Source organism: Pseudopodoces humilis, chromosome 3 (genome assembly GCF_049639895.1).
Source record: "Pseudopodoces humilis isolate 2021_Gansu_Grassland_sample_001 chromosome 3, ASM4963989v1, whole genome shotgun sequence".
NCBI lineage: Eukaryota > Metazoa > Chordata > Aves > Passeriformes > Paridae > Pseudopodoces > Pseudopodoces humilis.
The window spans coordinates 77864979-77881223 of record NC_142202.1 but is presented as its reverse complement, the minus strand read 5'-3'; the positions used below and the strand labels follow the sequence as shown (position 1 = coordinate 77881223).

At 42.5% G+C, this 16245-nt stretch overlaps 1 protein-coding gene across 4 annotated transcripts in view; it reads right to left on the bottom strand.

Moving 5' to 3' along the window:
• Positions 1-4782: 4782 nt before the first annotated feature.
• BACH2 (BACH transcriptional regulator 2) overlaps positions 4783-16245 on the bottom strand; it is a 182351-nt gene continuing 170888 nt past the window's right edge. For all 4 annotated transcript variants that reach the window (XM_005518210.3, XM_014263728.2, XM_014263729.2 and 1 more), the window contains 2 exons: positions 11031-11237; positions 4783-7801 (listed from right to left, as the gene is read on the bottom strand). In XM_005518210.3, coding sequence (XP_005518267.1) covers positions 7322-7801; positions 11031-11237 — 687 coding nt within the window. In that variant the 3' untranslated portion in view covers positions 4783-7321. The remainder of the gene's footprint in view (positions 7802-11030; positions 11238-16245) is intronic.

Here is a 16245-nt window from a genome sequence, read left to right as displayed (position 1 = left end):
CGATCTATGATCTTACGCCTGGTGATAAAAAAGCCTGGGGACCTCCCTCTAGCAGCCTGCCCTCCTCCCCACTCCACAGAGTATCATCCCAGCAAGTGTGTGGGCCCAGGGTACTGGCCACACCATTCCCCCCTCCCTGGGTCTCCTCCTGCCAAGCTGCTGAGCAGGCTCCCAGCTTGCATCCAACACAAGGAGAGAGGTGGTTGATGTGGGACTTCCATGGCACAAACACCTCCCTGCTAGACCCCATGTCCTTCTTGTGGTAAATAGCATCTAAAGCTGCTGAAATTTATTCTTTCCTTTCTGTCTTTCCTGGTAACAGTCCATGGCATATTTCCTCTTTCAGAAAGGAATAGTACAGAGATTTTTTTATCTATGTTTTGCTTCTACAGAAACCTCTCTCAGTTTCTCTCAGGTTTTCCTTAAAGGGGAAACAAACCTCAGCCTCTTCCCTTACCTTCCAACAAGTACACTGGCGCTTTAGAAGACCAAAACAAAGACTGAGCAGAATTGCCTTAAGTCATGCACTAGGGGAATGGATATAGATACAGCTGATTTGATCTTCCAAAAAAACTCATTTCATGTTTGCAACGGAACACCCTGGGCTGTTCCTGCAGATCAAAGGTAACTGGATCCCTGGATCAAAGACTACTGGTGAATTAGCAGTGGGACCACGGCAGTAGAAGTCTCTTCATCAATCCAGAGGTTCACCTGGCAGTAACAACCGCATCCAACCCTCTCCCCTGTATCTCACCTACAACCCGCATGTTAACCGAGCCCTGCAACATCGATTTTAGAGACAAGATGAGACGATTTACAATACATAATGATATGTCTTTATTTCATCAACAGAAATGGTGTCTAGACAAAATTCAGTTAACACTAGCAATTCAAATGAATGAAAAGGGTTGGGTGGTTTTTTTTCATTTTTGTTTTTTTGCACAATACTGTATTTACAATGAGTAAATGACATTTTAAATTCATTAGTTCATAGCAATGCTTTCTTCCAAAAAGGTAAAAATTCTTAGTAACAGAGAGTAAGCATCAACAGCCACCTCATTTATTTATACAATAAAAATCACAAGAAACCACAGTCACCTAGAAAAAAAAAAATAAAGACAAGCTTAAGAACTAGTACAATAAAATGATGCATTGAATTAAGTTACATTAATCGCATAGAATTTGTGTAAAAAGTATGTAGAAAAAACACCTGATGTAACCTGTTACAGTCATTGACCAGTTATGAGAGGTACAGAGGGTTATACAGGTAGATATGTGTGAAAACTGTCCATACTGTTTGACCTGGGGAGGAAGAGAAGAGGGGTTGCACCCCCTTGCATACACTGATAAAACCCTGTTTTGAATATGGCCTCTGAAGTTTGTAAGGCATATATAAGAGGTGCACTTGTAACCAACTGGTTCTGGAACAAACTCTTAGGGCATTCCCACCCTTGAAATCAAAGGTGATGCTTGCAACTTTGAGTAAACAACCACACACCGAATATCACCAAAGTGTTTAGTATCATTCCTGCTGGTCTGAGGGATCCAGAGAGCTTCAGGCAGAGCAAACGCAGCAGTGAGAACAGGACTGAGACCATGCACATTTCATCACAGACCATGCAGGGTACCACCGGCCTGGGAGGGGGGTGCCAGCCACAACCCCCAGCACGGGGCACAGCTGCTCCCTCCTCTGCTCCCTCCTCATCCCAGAGCATGGGCTCCTCTGGCTGCAGGGACAAGCCCACCGCCGACTGCAGCCCCCGCCTGGCTCCCTCCTAAGCGGGGAGGGGGCGGTCGTTTGGGTTCGTAGCCTGGGACCATCTCTGCTTCTAAGCAATCAATGAAATCAAACACTGCCAGTTCCCGTTTCTATTTTGGGATGCTAGTTTCTTTCTGCATGCCCTTAATTAGCCAAAAGGGACAACAGTGGCACTGCATGAACCACATAGTGACTTTCACTTATGGCAAGGGCTCTGCCCACAGTTGCTTAAGTTTGTACAAGAACAGGAGTCATCTAACTGGCTTTTTAGCAGTCGTTTGGTTGGGGTAATAAGCTTATAAAAAGATATTTTTAGCATTCCTTCCTGCCAAAAAGTGATCTTGTTTGCAAAAATGGCAATATTATCCATGTAATACCTTAAAATGCTTATCAATAATTGACTTCGATATAAATAACACCTATCTTGGTGGAGTGTAGGAAAATACTGTACACTTAGTCTTTGCAAGTAATGCCATTAAAATTTTGAGAGTAAAGGGAATAATTATTCTACAGACCACCAACAATAGATCTTTTAAATATACACACAGTATTTGAACATATGCATATACACATATATTGTATTCTACAGCATCAGACCTGATGCCTGAGTCATAAAATACTCCAGGGAGTATTATAAATATACATATATGTATTATAAACAGGAAAATACACAAACACACACTCTGACTAGAATTATAGATGTATGTATACACACATACACCTATTTTATAGATGGATGCAAAATTAACTTGGACTGTGTTGGCAGAGACAAAACTGAAACGAAGTCAAAATCTGTTAAGAAAATTTTTAACAGGAAAGAGAGCAGAAATTCTTTATGTTAATAGTTTGAGTTTCACCTCACTTCTGATAAAAATAAAACTGCTCCATACTTAGCAGATCCCTTCCTTATGCAAAGCCGCTGCTCATACTGAGCTAAAACTTCTCAAGGCAGCCCTAAAATAGAGACTTTTAAAATGCTGTAGCCATGGGCTACAACATTCACCCAGAGGCACCTTCAAAAGCATCTCAGATCAGGGGAAAAAAAAAAAGGTGGAAGCAGCACTCCTTGTTGCAATGGTAGAGGATGTGAACTGGAGCAAAATGTGAGCTGTGGAAACCTGGCAAATGTCCACTTTGTCTCTCTGCAAAATTCACTATGGGTCTCCTATTCTGCGAATGCACCCCTTGCTCTCTCTTCACCACCACAGCAGTGGATTTCAAGACACAGGTGAGAATGTGGTGCTGATTCTGGAATTGCAATGCTTCACCATGCTTTCTCCTAGTGCATCAGCTTTCATTTTATTACAGGATTATAGTGATTCCAGCATGCAGATTTGTTTTATTTACTAGGCAATCATGAAGTCACGTATTAGAAAAATTAACTATATATCTAGGCATTTTAACTTCTATTTAAGCACTCTTTAGGATACAGACATGATGAAGTGTCACACTCCAGATTAACAACCACGGTATCAGCATTAATCATTTCTCTGGCAGGAGTTAATCCACTTAGCAAAGTTACATATCTCGTTCCCACTCTCCTTTTTAAAGAGAAGTAGCAGTTAGCATACTAATCACTGTGGCTTGCTTTTGCAGCACATTTTACTTCCTTGGGAAAAAAAAATAATACAGGGATTAGATCCAAAAATATAGTGCATCTTAAAAGCAGCATATACCCTTAGAAAGACATTTAATAAATTACTTGTACAATATATAAAATAATAGTTTTATACTGCAGCATCAAACTCTTGACGCCTGAGTCATCATGTTAGGAAGTCAGTGATAAATACTGGGATCTCCTGATAACACAGCCAACATTTTTGCTTTTGTTTTGCTTGTTTTCTGTTTTGTTTTCACTCTTTTTTTTTAAAAAAAATATTTTTTCACTACCTTTTTGTTCCAGAATCAGCTTGCAATGAGCTTTAATTGTGTTCAAGGCACCCCCAGAGAACGCAGAGAAACAAACACATTATATAGTGTAGTACTCACCTGACAAAGCATAACAAGCCTAAATGAAATGAGGTTTCCTGGCAATACAAGTATAGCAATGGCAGAGGAAAAGGAGGACTAGATACAGACTGGACAGGGCTCCAAGGACTCACATGCCCATGGGAGCAGAGCAGTGCTCAGTGGGGAGATGGGGGTCTCACCATGCCATTCCCAAGCAACGCCCAGCAGGAGAGATGCTGCATGTATCCCTCTTTGACAAATGCAAAGAGATTCTTAAGATCACAGTGACCACTGGCCAAACTCTTAGAATTCCGCAGTCAGACTATTTTTTCTGCTCTTTCCAATGATATTTTGTGGTCATTTGGTTTGACCTCGTGAGACGAGAATGGTTGGGTATGTAAACTGACGTCCAGGTCTGAAACTAGTTCTCCCAGTATCTTCCTTTAACGTTAGCCCAGTAACTGCTTTGAAAGCCACATGGTTCAAAATAGCAAAAAAAACCTCAAAACAAATTAGAAACAAAAAACAACCACCACCACCACCAAAAAAACCCCACTGAAAAACCATAAAACCATGATACAAGTAAATATAGGAAGCAATGACACAAGATCAGCCACTTCTAATGGGAAAGAATGAAATCAAACATCCAGAAAAGCTTGCAGGGGAGGGAAAGAGAGAGAGACGAGAGAAAGGTTGAGGAAGAGACACTTATTTGAGCAGTGGTTTTAAATATCAGTTCCCAAGGTAGAGGAAATCAAGAGACCCAGCACCAGTATGAGGCCAGGTCAAACCTAAGAGCTGCAGCGCAATGGGTTGTGTGGGTGGGTTTTTTAAACCGTTGGAATGAGGTCAAGAGTACCAGTTGCACATGAGTTGTTAGTAGAGTAAATCTTCATGTCAGGAAGCAAGTTAAAACTTGGTTTTATACTCATAAAACATTCTATCTATTAATATATATAGGAGGTCACTTAAAAATAAAAAAAGGCAACAGAAAAACATCTTTAAAATACTGTGTCAGTTGACCCTTCCCCTCCCTCCCGCCCCTAACCCCAACACCCCCCCCCCCCAAGTAGCTATGACTCTATAATGTGATTCACATTTAGTTTTAAATTCTAGCTTTCACCATGGTCTCATAGAAACAAAACTTCTCTGCGAAGCACAGAACTGCTTTGCAACGTCAACGAATTCAAAGGAAAATCAAATCCCACCTCCCCGCCAAAGAGCTTCTCAGTGAAGTTACCTGCAAAGGATGGTTGGGAGGGGGTTCAGATATTTTTAGGTTAAGCTCTTTTAAAAAGAAAGGACAACTCCTCCCCCTTTTTCAACCGTGTGAACTAGGAGTTTATGGCATTTGTATATTTTTGAACATTTAAAGGTAAGGATTTTGTACAGTAATGATTAATACTTAAACATAAATATTCTCCTACATTATATACTAGTTTTTCTTTGTACATGCGGGGAAAAAAAGTATTTTCAACAAACATGGCACATGCTATATGCATTTCCTCCTCAGCAGCTTGGCTACAATTACAATACTTTGCATGAGGAGGATAAAAGCAAGACTTTGTGGCGAGTGGGCGACAGTCCATGAGCACAGTCTGAAGATGGAAGAAAGTGGAGAGAGGGAGCTGATTCCTCCTCCAGGGTTCGAGATGCTGATCTACTTGAGTGCCTCAAAAAACCACCAGCGCACACCTCTAGTGTAAACGTTAGCACAGAAGACCATATTATCACTTAGTGCTTCTGAGAAACTGCTTCCCCACACTTTTTTTTTTTTTTAAACAGGTGTGAACAGCTGGTCATTTTTTTTCAGCGAGAACAAACAATATCAGCCAATAAAGCACATGACAGTTGTCGTCGATAAAGCCACACAACCTGGCACACATAGGGCAAAGAACCACAAAATAAAAACTCAGTACACTTAGAATAGTAATAATTATTAAAAAAGCATTAGGAGGTTGTTCTTCTGTCTACACTGTACATACAGATGTTATGCTTGGAAAGTTGCTGTCTCACACAGTCATAACATGAGTCAACATTAAGATACAAGTCCAATACAGTTACAACTAAGCCAATTCACTGAGTAGTCTCCTTTGAGACAGCGCTCTTTTAGCTGCAGTTTGTGCTGAGGGCAATGCTGCAGGATGAGAGGATCCTGGAACACAACAATTTGATGGGTAAGTGACCAAATCGGGTGTTTGCAAACGTATGTTTTGCTCTCAGAGGATACAGTGCTAGCTGGACTTCCGTAAGGAAGCCAAAGTCAACAACTAGGGGTATGATCCTGCAACCCTGCCTACCTAGGCAGGGTCACTGACTTCACCAGACCCACCTCTGCAACTTGGGTCTGGTGGGGAGAACAGGTAACATCTGAGGACAGCTGAGGTCAGGCTCTGGGGACTAGCCGGAGCAGCAGTTGCTTCCATGAGTAAAGGATGCAGAGCGGGGCTGGAGAAAAGCCCCCAAGTATATTGACGTGATCTCTGTTTGCTTTACTTCGTGGAACATTTGATGAATTGATCCAGTTGTCAAATACACTTTTCTCTAAAGAGTGAAATATACTTTCCCCTATAAGACTCCAAAAGCATCATTAACAGCACTTAAACTTGGTTTGTGAAACAGAAAGAAGTCTAAATATAAAAATAATTCAAGCAGATTCTCTTTACAAATTGTATAGTGAATTCAGTATTTGGCAAGACCGTTTTTACTACATAATGAGCTCCTGAGTGTTTGTCTATTAGATAAAAATTTTCTATTTCCTTTAAGCCATAAAGCAAAGAAAACCATATACTCAAGTTATTCTGAAGTCGTGACTTCATTTATGAAAAGAGGTTTGACCAGAAACTCAGTGCAAGTGGCAAAGTTGACCATTACTGTACAGTATCTGCAAGAAAATAAAATAACTCCACATTGCTCAAGTGGCACGAAATGGCTGTGCCAAAAAAATTGTCTATAATAAAATCTCAAATAAGTTTCAGACATTAAAGTTTTATAAATAAGTACAAATTGAATGCTATTGCTGAACTGCGAACTGAGGAAAAAATTACCGTGTAACAAGTTACCAAACTAGTTCTAGCATCAAAGACAAAAAGGAATGTTGGAACTTGTTTGTACAATAGAAATGAAAGCTTCCAGTTTGTAGGATGAGAAAAATTGAGGCATGCAGGGATTCTTGCATATGGATATATATATTTTATATATATTATATATAATATGTACAGTTTAGCTATAAAACTTTGATGTGTAAAGAAGCTGTCTTCAATGAAAAATTGAACATTCAGAGGAAATTCCTGAGTTAGGGTTTTGTGACATGGGCCACTGAGAAAAAAGCTGCGGTTGGGTCCTCAGAGGTGTTATGTCCATCCCTGTTAAGATTGAAATCAACATACAAAAACAGACAGTGTTGCCACTGCTTCGTTCCCTGCCTGAGCAAGGGATAGCACCATTGTGAAGAGAACTCCTGCTTGTAGAGAGGAGGGAATACTTAAAAACAGTATTGCTGCTAAGACCACTGTAGTGTGCACCAAATACGTTCTTCTAGACAACAAATGAACACTGCCACTGGCTGACTGAAGAACACCTGACCAGGTGTAACGTTAAGGTTACGAGTCACTAGGTGTAATCTTTCCTAGGTTGTTCATCTGTTGTACATTTATCAGTCATTTCCTGACAGAAGTCTACCGTGACCGTTTGGCTGCTCTGCTCTGGTGGAAGCTCTCTCTCGGGGTAAGTACCTGCGTCGGCCCCATCCAATCCCGCGCCAGCCGAACAATTTTCCGAGATGTTGTTGGGCAGCCAGGGTGCTCCCAGCTGCACTGAGCCTTGCTCCGAGCAGCACTGCATGCTCTCCCCGACGCACTGGGAGGTCCCCAGGCTCTGCTCCACACCAGCTGGGGTGGGGCTGATGGTGGTGACTGGCTGTAGATCCATGGGTCTGAGAACGGGGCAGTATCGGTGGAGAGCTTGGATCTGTTCCGGGCTCTGCATGTCTCTACACACTTCTTGAGAAAGACACGAGAAGTTGTCTAACAATTCTCCCATGCTTGCTTTCAGCTGGTTCCTTTCTGAGAGCAATTTCTCTTTCTCACACACCTGAAAAAGAAAGAAGGCATCTTAGGCTGAGGAAGGGACATCCACTGCCTGCTCGCTTTGGGCATGTATGCAGCAGTACCCAAGAACACCAACATGTCACACCTGTTTTCATGTGGCCAGAGGAAAAATCACAAAGACATCAAGTATCTGACCACCATGGCCTGTGTGAACAGTAGTTTGGGAAACATCTGGAGAAAAACATTTCAACTGGAAGAGGATGGAATTCCAAGTTACTCCCACAGAACTGTTCCCTTTATAAACTAAGGCTGCCTGACAGATACAAAAGGACCCTAAACAAAACATTTTGAGTGAGAAGTGCCATTTCCCATCTAATCAGCAAGAAACCAGGTTAATTCCTGAAGTGAGGATAAACTGCTGATGTTCAGTTCACCTTTGATCTGTCAGGTTGGCTGCTTAGGCTGGGTGCACCCCCTGGAGCTCCGTTAGCACTGAGAAGTGAGTTTATTCAGAAGAGAGGATCTAAGTGTGCTTTGTGGCCTGCACCATGTCTCGTTTTCTGATGTTCTGGTGCTTAATGGTTTGGGCTTGATCTAATACAGATATTTTTATGAACCCAGCCTAGGGTTTCACCTCTTAAAAACAGTGTTGACATAGTGTAGACTGACTGGGATGGTCCTGCAACTCCTTCTGTCTCAGAGAGGTGGGCATACAGCTCGAGAGAGTAGATGAGATTTTGTAGAGTACCAGAACTATTTCCAGAGCTGAGCTGGCCTCAAAAGCAGCGCAGCCACGTATCTCACCTAGTAACACTGCTAAACCCAAGATGTCTCAGCATCTGAGGTGTGAAAGCTCCACAACTCAGATAATCCAACTATGGGTGGTTGTTGACAGCTGATAGTATTGCCCTGGGTCCAGAGCCCACACTGGAAGCATACAGCTGTGTGAATGCGAAAGAGAGCAGTGCACATGAAAAGAACTAACTACTAAAATATTGATAAATCTATCAAGAAAGCATAAAAATAATAAAAAAATAAACAGATGCTCAAGTACATCTTGAGATGATGAATTATGGAGGAGAATATGCTGCGAGTTTGCAGGGAAAAAAGGGAATGTGAGTGGGTAGATGAATGAGAGAAAGCAGGCAAAAAAAAATTACCTATCAAACTCTGAGGATACAACCATTTCACTCACTGTCTGCTGTGAAACCATCTGTGTCAAGAAGATGGGTGACTTACAATAAGTAACTACAGGGGGAAAAGGGGTCTTTCATAAAAAAGACCCAGCCAAGTAAAAAACCCTTAAACCACAGCACCATTATGTAATCATGAGACTGGAAACTGCTGATCACTAAGTGGACAGAAGACAACAAAGGAATTTCCAGTGGTCATATGTTGTGTGCTTATTCTTTTCCCTGTCCCTGCCTTCCAGCTCAGGGGGCTGGGTACCCAGAGAGCAACCAGTCTTACTATTGAGTAAGACTGAGGCAAAGAAGACATTAAAGTACCTCAGCTTTTCCTCCTTCTTTTTGCAATGTTTTTCCTGCCTTCAATAAAGGATGGAGATTCTCCTTGGCCTTCCTTTTGTTGCTTGTCTAAAAGTTGCTTGTCTAAAAACATTTTTTATTGTCACATACAGCAGTAGTCAGATTAAGTTCTAACTGGACTTTCACCCTTCTAGTTTTCTCCCTGCATAACTTCATGATATCCTTGTAGTACTCCTGAGTTGCTGCCCCTTCTTCCAAAGATAATAAATTCATTTTTTTCCTTGAGTTCCAGCCAAAACTCTATTCAGCCAGGCTGGTCTTCTCCAGTGTTTCATATTTTGGCACATGGGATCAGCCTGCTCCTGAGCCTGCATTTACTTCTTGAAGAATGTCCAGCCTTCCCGGACTCCTCTGCTCTTCAGTACCGCCTTCTAAGAGATTTTCCCTACCGGTCTTCTAAACAGGCCAAAGTCTGCATTCTGGAAGTCCAAAGTGGCAGTTCTGCTGACCCTCCTACTTAGTTCTTCAGCAACCAAAAACTCCACCATTTTGTGATCACGATGCCCAAGAAGGCATCCAGCCATCACTTCACCACTTGCCCTTCACTTCTTGCAAACAGGCCCAGTGGAGTGACTCCCCTACTTGGCTCACTCATTGCATATTGCCACATATTCAAGTCCCCCTTTGATAAATAGAAATGTCAGCTTTTTTTTCAGAAGAATCCTGCACCTCAAATTGTTTTTGATTCCTCAAAATGAGCAGGGATCAAGCCCCCAAGGCCACTCATATGCCTTTCATTCATTCCCCTGAGATGCATGTTTGTGCTGCGGAGAGGACTTAAAATTTTTATTTTATCTATCTACAGTTTATTACATCAGACAATAACAGCAGTGTCACAGGATTGCATGAAACCAATTAACTCAATCTAATTTTCAAGTGAAGGCTACAGGTATAATGCTGAATCATCCCCTGCTGCTAGTCCAGCTCTCAGAGGGTGGCTCCTGAGGCTATGGAGAGACAGGAACTCCTCCCCATCACCAGCTCAGTGCAGAAAGACAGGCATGTGCAGCTAAGACTGGACCTGCTTCTTCTGACAACCTGATGAGGACCCATCTACTCTTTCACTGTGCAGAACCTCTGACTCACCCTGTACACACTGTGCATTACACTCAGTGCAGGAAGCAGTTGCTCACTATTTTGTTTATCTTTGTTGTGTTGTTTGTTTTGCATCAGTGGCGCACTACTCTGAACAATGTTTTGATTTTTCTTTTTTTTCCCCCCAGGGCTTCAGCAGCACAGCATCTGAAGGCTTCACAAGCTTTGATGATTTAAGCCTCCCAACCAGCTTGTGAGGTCAGTGTCACCTCCATGGTACAGACGGGAAGCAGACAGGCACAGGCAGCAAGTGAGTAACCCGAAGTTGTGTGGCTTTCTGCCATTTGTGAGGTGATGGTAACTCAGCTTCTTCCAACAGATCCCTGCCTCTTTCACACTATGTTTCCTACAGCTTGAGCAGAGAACAAAGCAAAATGAAGCACAACAAACCCCACCTGAGGTGTCCGTACCATGACTGAAAGTGAGAGGAATTTTCTGAGCAGCCACTTGGCCTCACTCCAGTCACCTCACTCCCTTACATCAAAATGTGTCAGCACTGTCTGCTGTGCATTGTGTTCATGAATGTACGAACTGACTGAACCTGCTGAAGTCTGCACTGGAGTTGCTGTTGGTGCCCTGCAGGCTACAGTGTGAGGGTGAGCTGGGCACCGGCGAGGGCACGGAACTCACCAACTTGCGGATTTCACATTCGAGGTTCTGAATACAGTCCAGTTTCCTCTTGCGGCAGCGCTGAGCTGCAATCCGGTTCTTGCTGCGTCGGCGGACATCGTGGATGAACTCGAGCTGCTCTGAGGTTAGCTTGTGCATCTTTATCATCATCTGGAAATCATTCCTTGGAAGATCTGTGATTTGATCAACAGGAAAAGGAAGTTTCACCTAAAACAAAGAAACACAAGACAAGAGCAAATAGTCATATTTTACTTGCTCAATGCAAGCTGAACAGTGAGTGGAAGGACGATTATCTTTGCTGCCACCCCCTCAAAAAACAACAAACCAAGTTTTACACTGAGCAAGTTCTTCCCTTGTGGCACATTGTGGAGGTCCAGATGGTAAGGATAAGATGATAATTGTACTTAAGTCAGGAACACATATGAATCCCAGATAAAAATGCCATTTTTCTACAAAGCCTTAATAAATGATCACATTGCATTAAAAGAAGGTTCTGTCCACTAAGAGACATGGCCTTTTGGAAAAGGCCTCTCTGCCATTAAATTCAAACTAGTTTCAAGGAAGGGGCCATTACCACAGCAGGAAACGTGTCTCTGCTTGGACTGCAGGACTGAAAGTTTGATTAAGTATGAGGTTAAAAATACAACCTGACACCTCAAGTGGATGAAAAATACTGTACTGCAATTAGGAAAGGTCACATAATCAGCATTTCAACTGAACAGTACACTAGGTAAGAAGAAAGGGTCAGAGGAGTTTGATGCAACATATTCTATCCTGCTAAAATATATACATTTAAAAATAAACCTATATGTGTTGACACTCTAATATTCTTGCAGATTAAATAGCACTGAAATTGTATTTCTTGAAAAGGTCAGGCTCTGACTTCAAGAATCTTAGCAATTATGCATTAAAGCAGAGAAAAACACAAAGCTCCCAGAAGTCTGAAGCAATGAACACACTGTCAAAAGCTGGAGAATGGGAGGTGTGCTGAAAGTCTTCTAGATTTTTTGCCCAAAATCTATCAGCTTGCTCAAATCAAAGTAAGCACCTGTCCTTAGAAACCTTACTCCACTTAGAGCCTCGGACTGATAACTATCAAAAAACTGATGTTCCTCAGCCAGCTGTTGTATATGGTGGTCAAATAAGAATCAGCTGACAAAGCTGAAGGAGATGCAGAGTAATTCGACTGACCCCTTCTTTTTTTGAGTCATACCCACACTGCCCAAAAGATGGCAGTAAATATTTATGTTTCTGTTCCTTATCGGTACAATCGAACATCTGGAACAGGGAGACTATTCTGCACACAGGCTGTCAAAGAAGGTAAGTTACTCCAGCCAAATGAAAGATATGGGTTGAATACATTCTTTTGATATTTAAAACATGGTTTGTCTTCAAATGGTGCACTTAAAAATTATTTGGAAATAAAGAAAGTAACAACACGGATTATAAATTATCTTTTTCAGGGAGCCGAGTTGTTCAAGCAGAACAGTTTGCTGAGGACACTCGTACACCAACACACAGCTATGGCCTCTGGTATTGACAGTCATGGACCCTCACCAGGCACCTGAACCTGCCAGTAACCAGCTCCTCACCTTGTTTATGGGTGTTCTTGGGTGTTTTCTTGTACCTTTCTAACATTGCTCTGTGCACCACCAAGCCTGGGGTATGCGAAGTTCTTGTGCCAACACCTACCACATTCTGTCAGATGGCTTCAAGCCCTGAACATTGATTCATGCTCCTCTGCCCCACATGTCCAGGCACTGCCTCGAAACACACTGCTTGACAGGTCAATTTAAAGCAGCAAGGAATGCCAAACACTGCCCAAACCCTCCCAAATTCTTGCTTGTACACACAAAGGCTGACCTCAGGCACAGTAATGTGAACTACCTTGCTTACAGACTGCCAGTTAATGACATGAAACCTGTTTGATTTCCCTTCCTGAACCTTTGGATGGTCAACATAAACTCAATGTCACCTGCTTTTCTCTCAAGCTTTAACCAGGGTCTGAAAATCAAAACAGCCAGTGCTTTCCTCTGAAAGACACCACAGTTTCACTGCAAAACCAGCCCTTTCATGTTCACAGTTTTTCCTTATTTTCTTACAACCAAAACTGAAAGCAATGTTGACTTTATTTCTCCCTACCTCTACCTTTCAAAACATATTTACTTGCAAGGGGATGTGCTTGCAGCTGGAATAGGAATGAAAGAGAAGCAATTTAAATATGTCAGGTAGAAGTTGCTGAAGGAAAATGGGAAAACAAATAAAAACAGATTCTTTAAAAAAAAGAATGGGATTGAAAATAAAACCATGTACACAGCAGACCAGAGACTGCTATCAGTAATCCCAGCATAATCCCACTCCTGTCACAGGCAGCACTGCACAGGATTAAAAATGTGAAAGGGAAAGTGGAAGTGAGTCAGACTCATTTCCTTCACCATTCACAGCATTTTTATTGCCTGTCTCCCTCTTCAAAATCAGCTGTCAACTGAAAAAAAAAAAACAACCCAACCCACCAAGCTTTTGGCACGGACACAGTGAATAACTGCACCGGGGTGTTGCTGCAGTGAGAGGCTGAAGTGTTTTACATCTGCACAGGGCAAGACTCTCAGCTGCTATTTATCATAACAGAGTGGTGAGTCATTTTGCTAGAGCCTGCAACTGTGCAGTGGGTGGGATTCATCTGACTCACCCAGAGCTGCCTCAAATGATGGGTTGGGACTACCTAATGTCCCGGTCCCTTCTGATAGCAATGCTGCACGGCTTCTCCCTCCTTCTGGCTGCAGAAGGAGTGGGCTTAAGACTCAGAAAAGATTCTGCATATTGCAGTATCCATAGGAGGAGAGAGAAACCCTACTTGAGGTGTCTGAGAAAGACAGTCAACCTTTTCTAAGATATGAAAGAAAAACCCAACGAGTATGCTTTCTCGTAAAGTTTTCTTTCTAATTACTATTATTTTTTTGGTTCAAACTGTTTCAAATTAAAAATGTAAGTGGGATCCCTGCTCCTTCCAGGAGTTATTCCAGCCAGAGCTAACCTCACAGAGCTCCAATATTTTCCCTTATCAGCACAATTACCCTTTCCCTGCATTTTTACACCGGCAGCACAAGCTTGCTTTCCACCACACAACAAATAAACTGGCACCTTCTACGACTACTGCAGACTCTATTGTCCCAGCTCTGGCTGAGGACAGCCAATCCACGCTGGGGATAAGGGAAACCTAGTTAGGATTTTGTGGCATTTCCCACCTCTTATTAGCATTAGGATGCCAGTATAAATGTCAATGCTTTCAGAGGCTAAGTCAGAGCAGTGATGTAGACAGACAGGGACAGCGACTGACTCAGCACATGCAAGGCCCATATATAACCAATTAATTCCTTCAAGCTTCACTAGTTAGTGCCAGCTTGGTTCATATGCCTGCTTTTCATATGCAGTTACTGCTGCTCTGCTCATCTATTGTATTAGTTACTGCTGCTGCTTTTTCCCCTCTCTTTTTCATCTGGAATAAAGGAAAGGACCTGTATTCACTCACATAAAAATATAAATGTCAACTCTTGGGAATTTCTTTATCCTATGAGTAACTGTAGCTTTTTTAATTTCTTTATATCTTAATTAAGACATCATCTCACCCTAGCCAAGTGCTAGTAAAGGCAATGAACTTCCCAACTCCCACTTTAATATCACAGTAACTAAAAGAACAAATATATTATCCATAACAAAAAGCAATCATTATGTGGTGGGTATGGGAAGGTGGAACTCATTGTACCAGTTGGTCAGTTGCTACAGAGCTGTAAGAAAAAACCTGCTGCTTTAGTGCCCTCAAATCCTCTGACAGTTAAACTTGCTGACTCCTTGGAAGGCTCTCAGGACCCACCCAAGCAATCCACCCCAGTGGCTCAATCATATCAATGCCCTTTTTTTAATGCAGAAATGGATACCTGGCTTCACACAAAAGAGCCCAAGACATTAATGCTGTGTTTCCAGGACAGGAGCTGAGGTATGTCCACCTGTGTTAGGGGCTCAATTGTCTACAGGGTATTTCAGGCATCACTTGTGGTCCTACAGACCAGAGACTTATTCCTGTCCTGATTTCACCTGGACAGAGGTTATCTAAGAAGCACAAAGGTAATGGACCATACTTTGTGTAAAGGGTAGCCAAAATGTGTTTTCTCACCCTGCCATCTACTGGCACAGGTAATGCCTTCAAAACACCTCCTTTTTCCAGGTGTCAACTACACCAAAATGGCAGAGGACTGCAAAAGAGGAATGATGAACCCAGGTAGTGAAGATCTACCATTGTGCCAAAAAAACAGGCTCTAAATTGTCCCACTTCAGCAGGTTCCACTGCAGACAGTGTGCTCCACAAGACAACTGGTGGCCCTGTAGTGGCATGGGGTCAACTCCAGCCTCACCTTGTGTGGCCCATCTGAGGTGTTTGAGTCAGCAAATGCTGCCTGAGAGGGCACTGTGGACTAGGGCTGTGGACCTAGTGGAGTGGGTAACCTTTTGGTTTGCCACCTGCCTCACAGAAGTGGGGGACCAAACTAATCCCATGGCTGAGCACTTTAACCCAGCAATCAGGAGATACGGATGGGATCCTTTAGCCCATGACTTGGACTTGTATACAGATCACACACTGCTGGTGCTTAGAATGTTGGGCTGAGCTCTTCCTATTCACTGCTTGCAGTGTCCCCAGCTTCCAGCCCTTCAAAGGGCACAACAGTGGGATACTCCTGCTGTTTACCAGGCTTCTCTGAGACCAGGGATAGCACAGAAACACAGACAGAAGGCACAGGTGCACTTAAGAATGGAAGATCAGGCCGTGTAATGAGAGGAGATAAAGTACAGTTTTGTCTGAAAGACTTGCTTTTGCAGCTCAAGAACTAGAGTCCTTCAAGAGCTTGTGCAAGGTCTTCAGATCAGGGTATAAAATATTGGTTGTAGGGCACCACAAAATAATACAATATTTAAAAGGACCCTCCTGAAATTTCAAACTCTCAGTCTTGCTGTAATTCAGCAATTTTTTGCTACCAGTATGGAGACCATTCCTACTGAAGAGAGGAAAGAAAACAGAACTCCCACAAAGTTTATCTTACAGGACTGATGTTTGACAAGACACCATTTAAACAGACATTGAGAAACAATTCCCAGTGCTCTGCTGATGCCATCCTAATCAGGAGAACATCTACCAGAAAACAATCTGGAGACTAATTTTTCT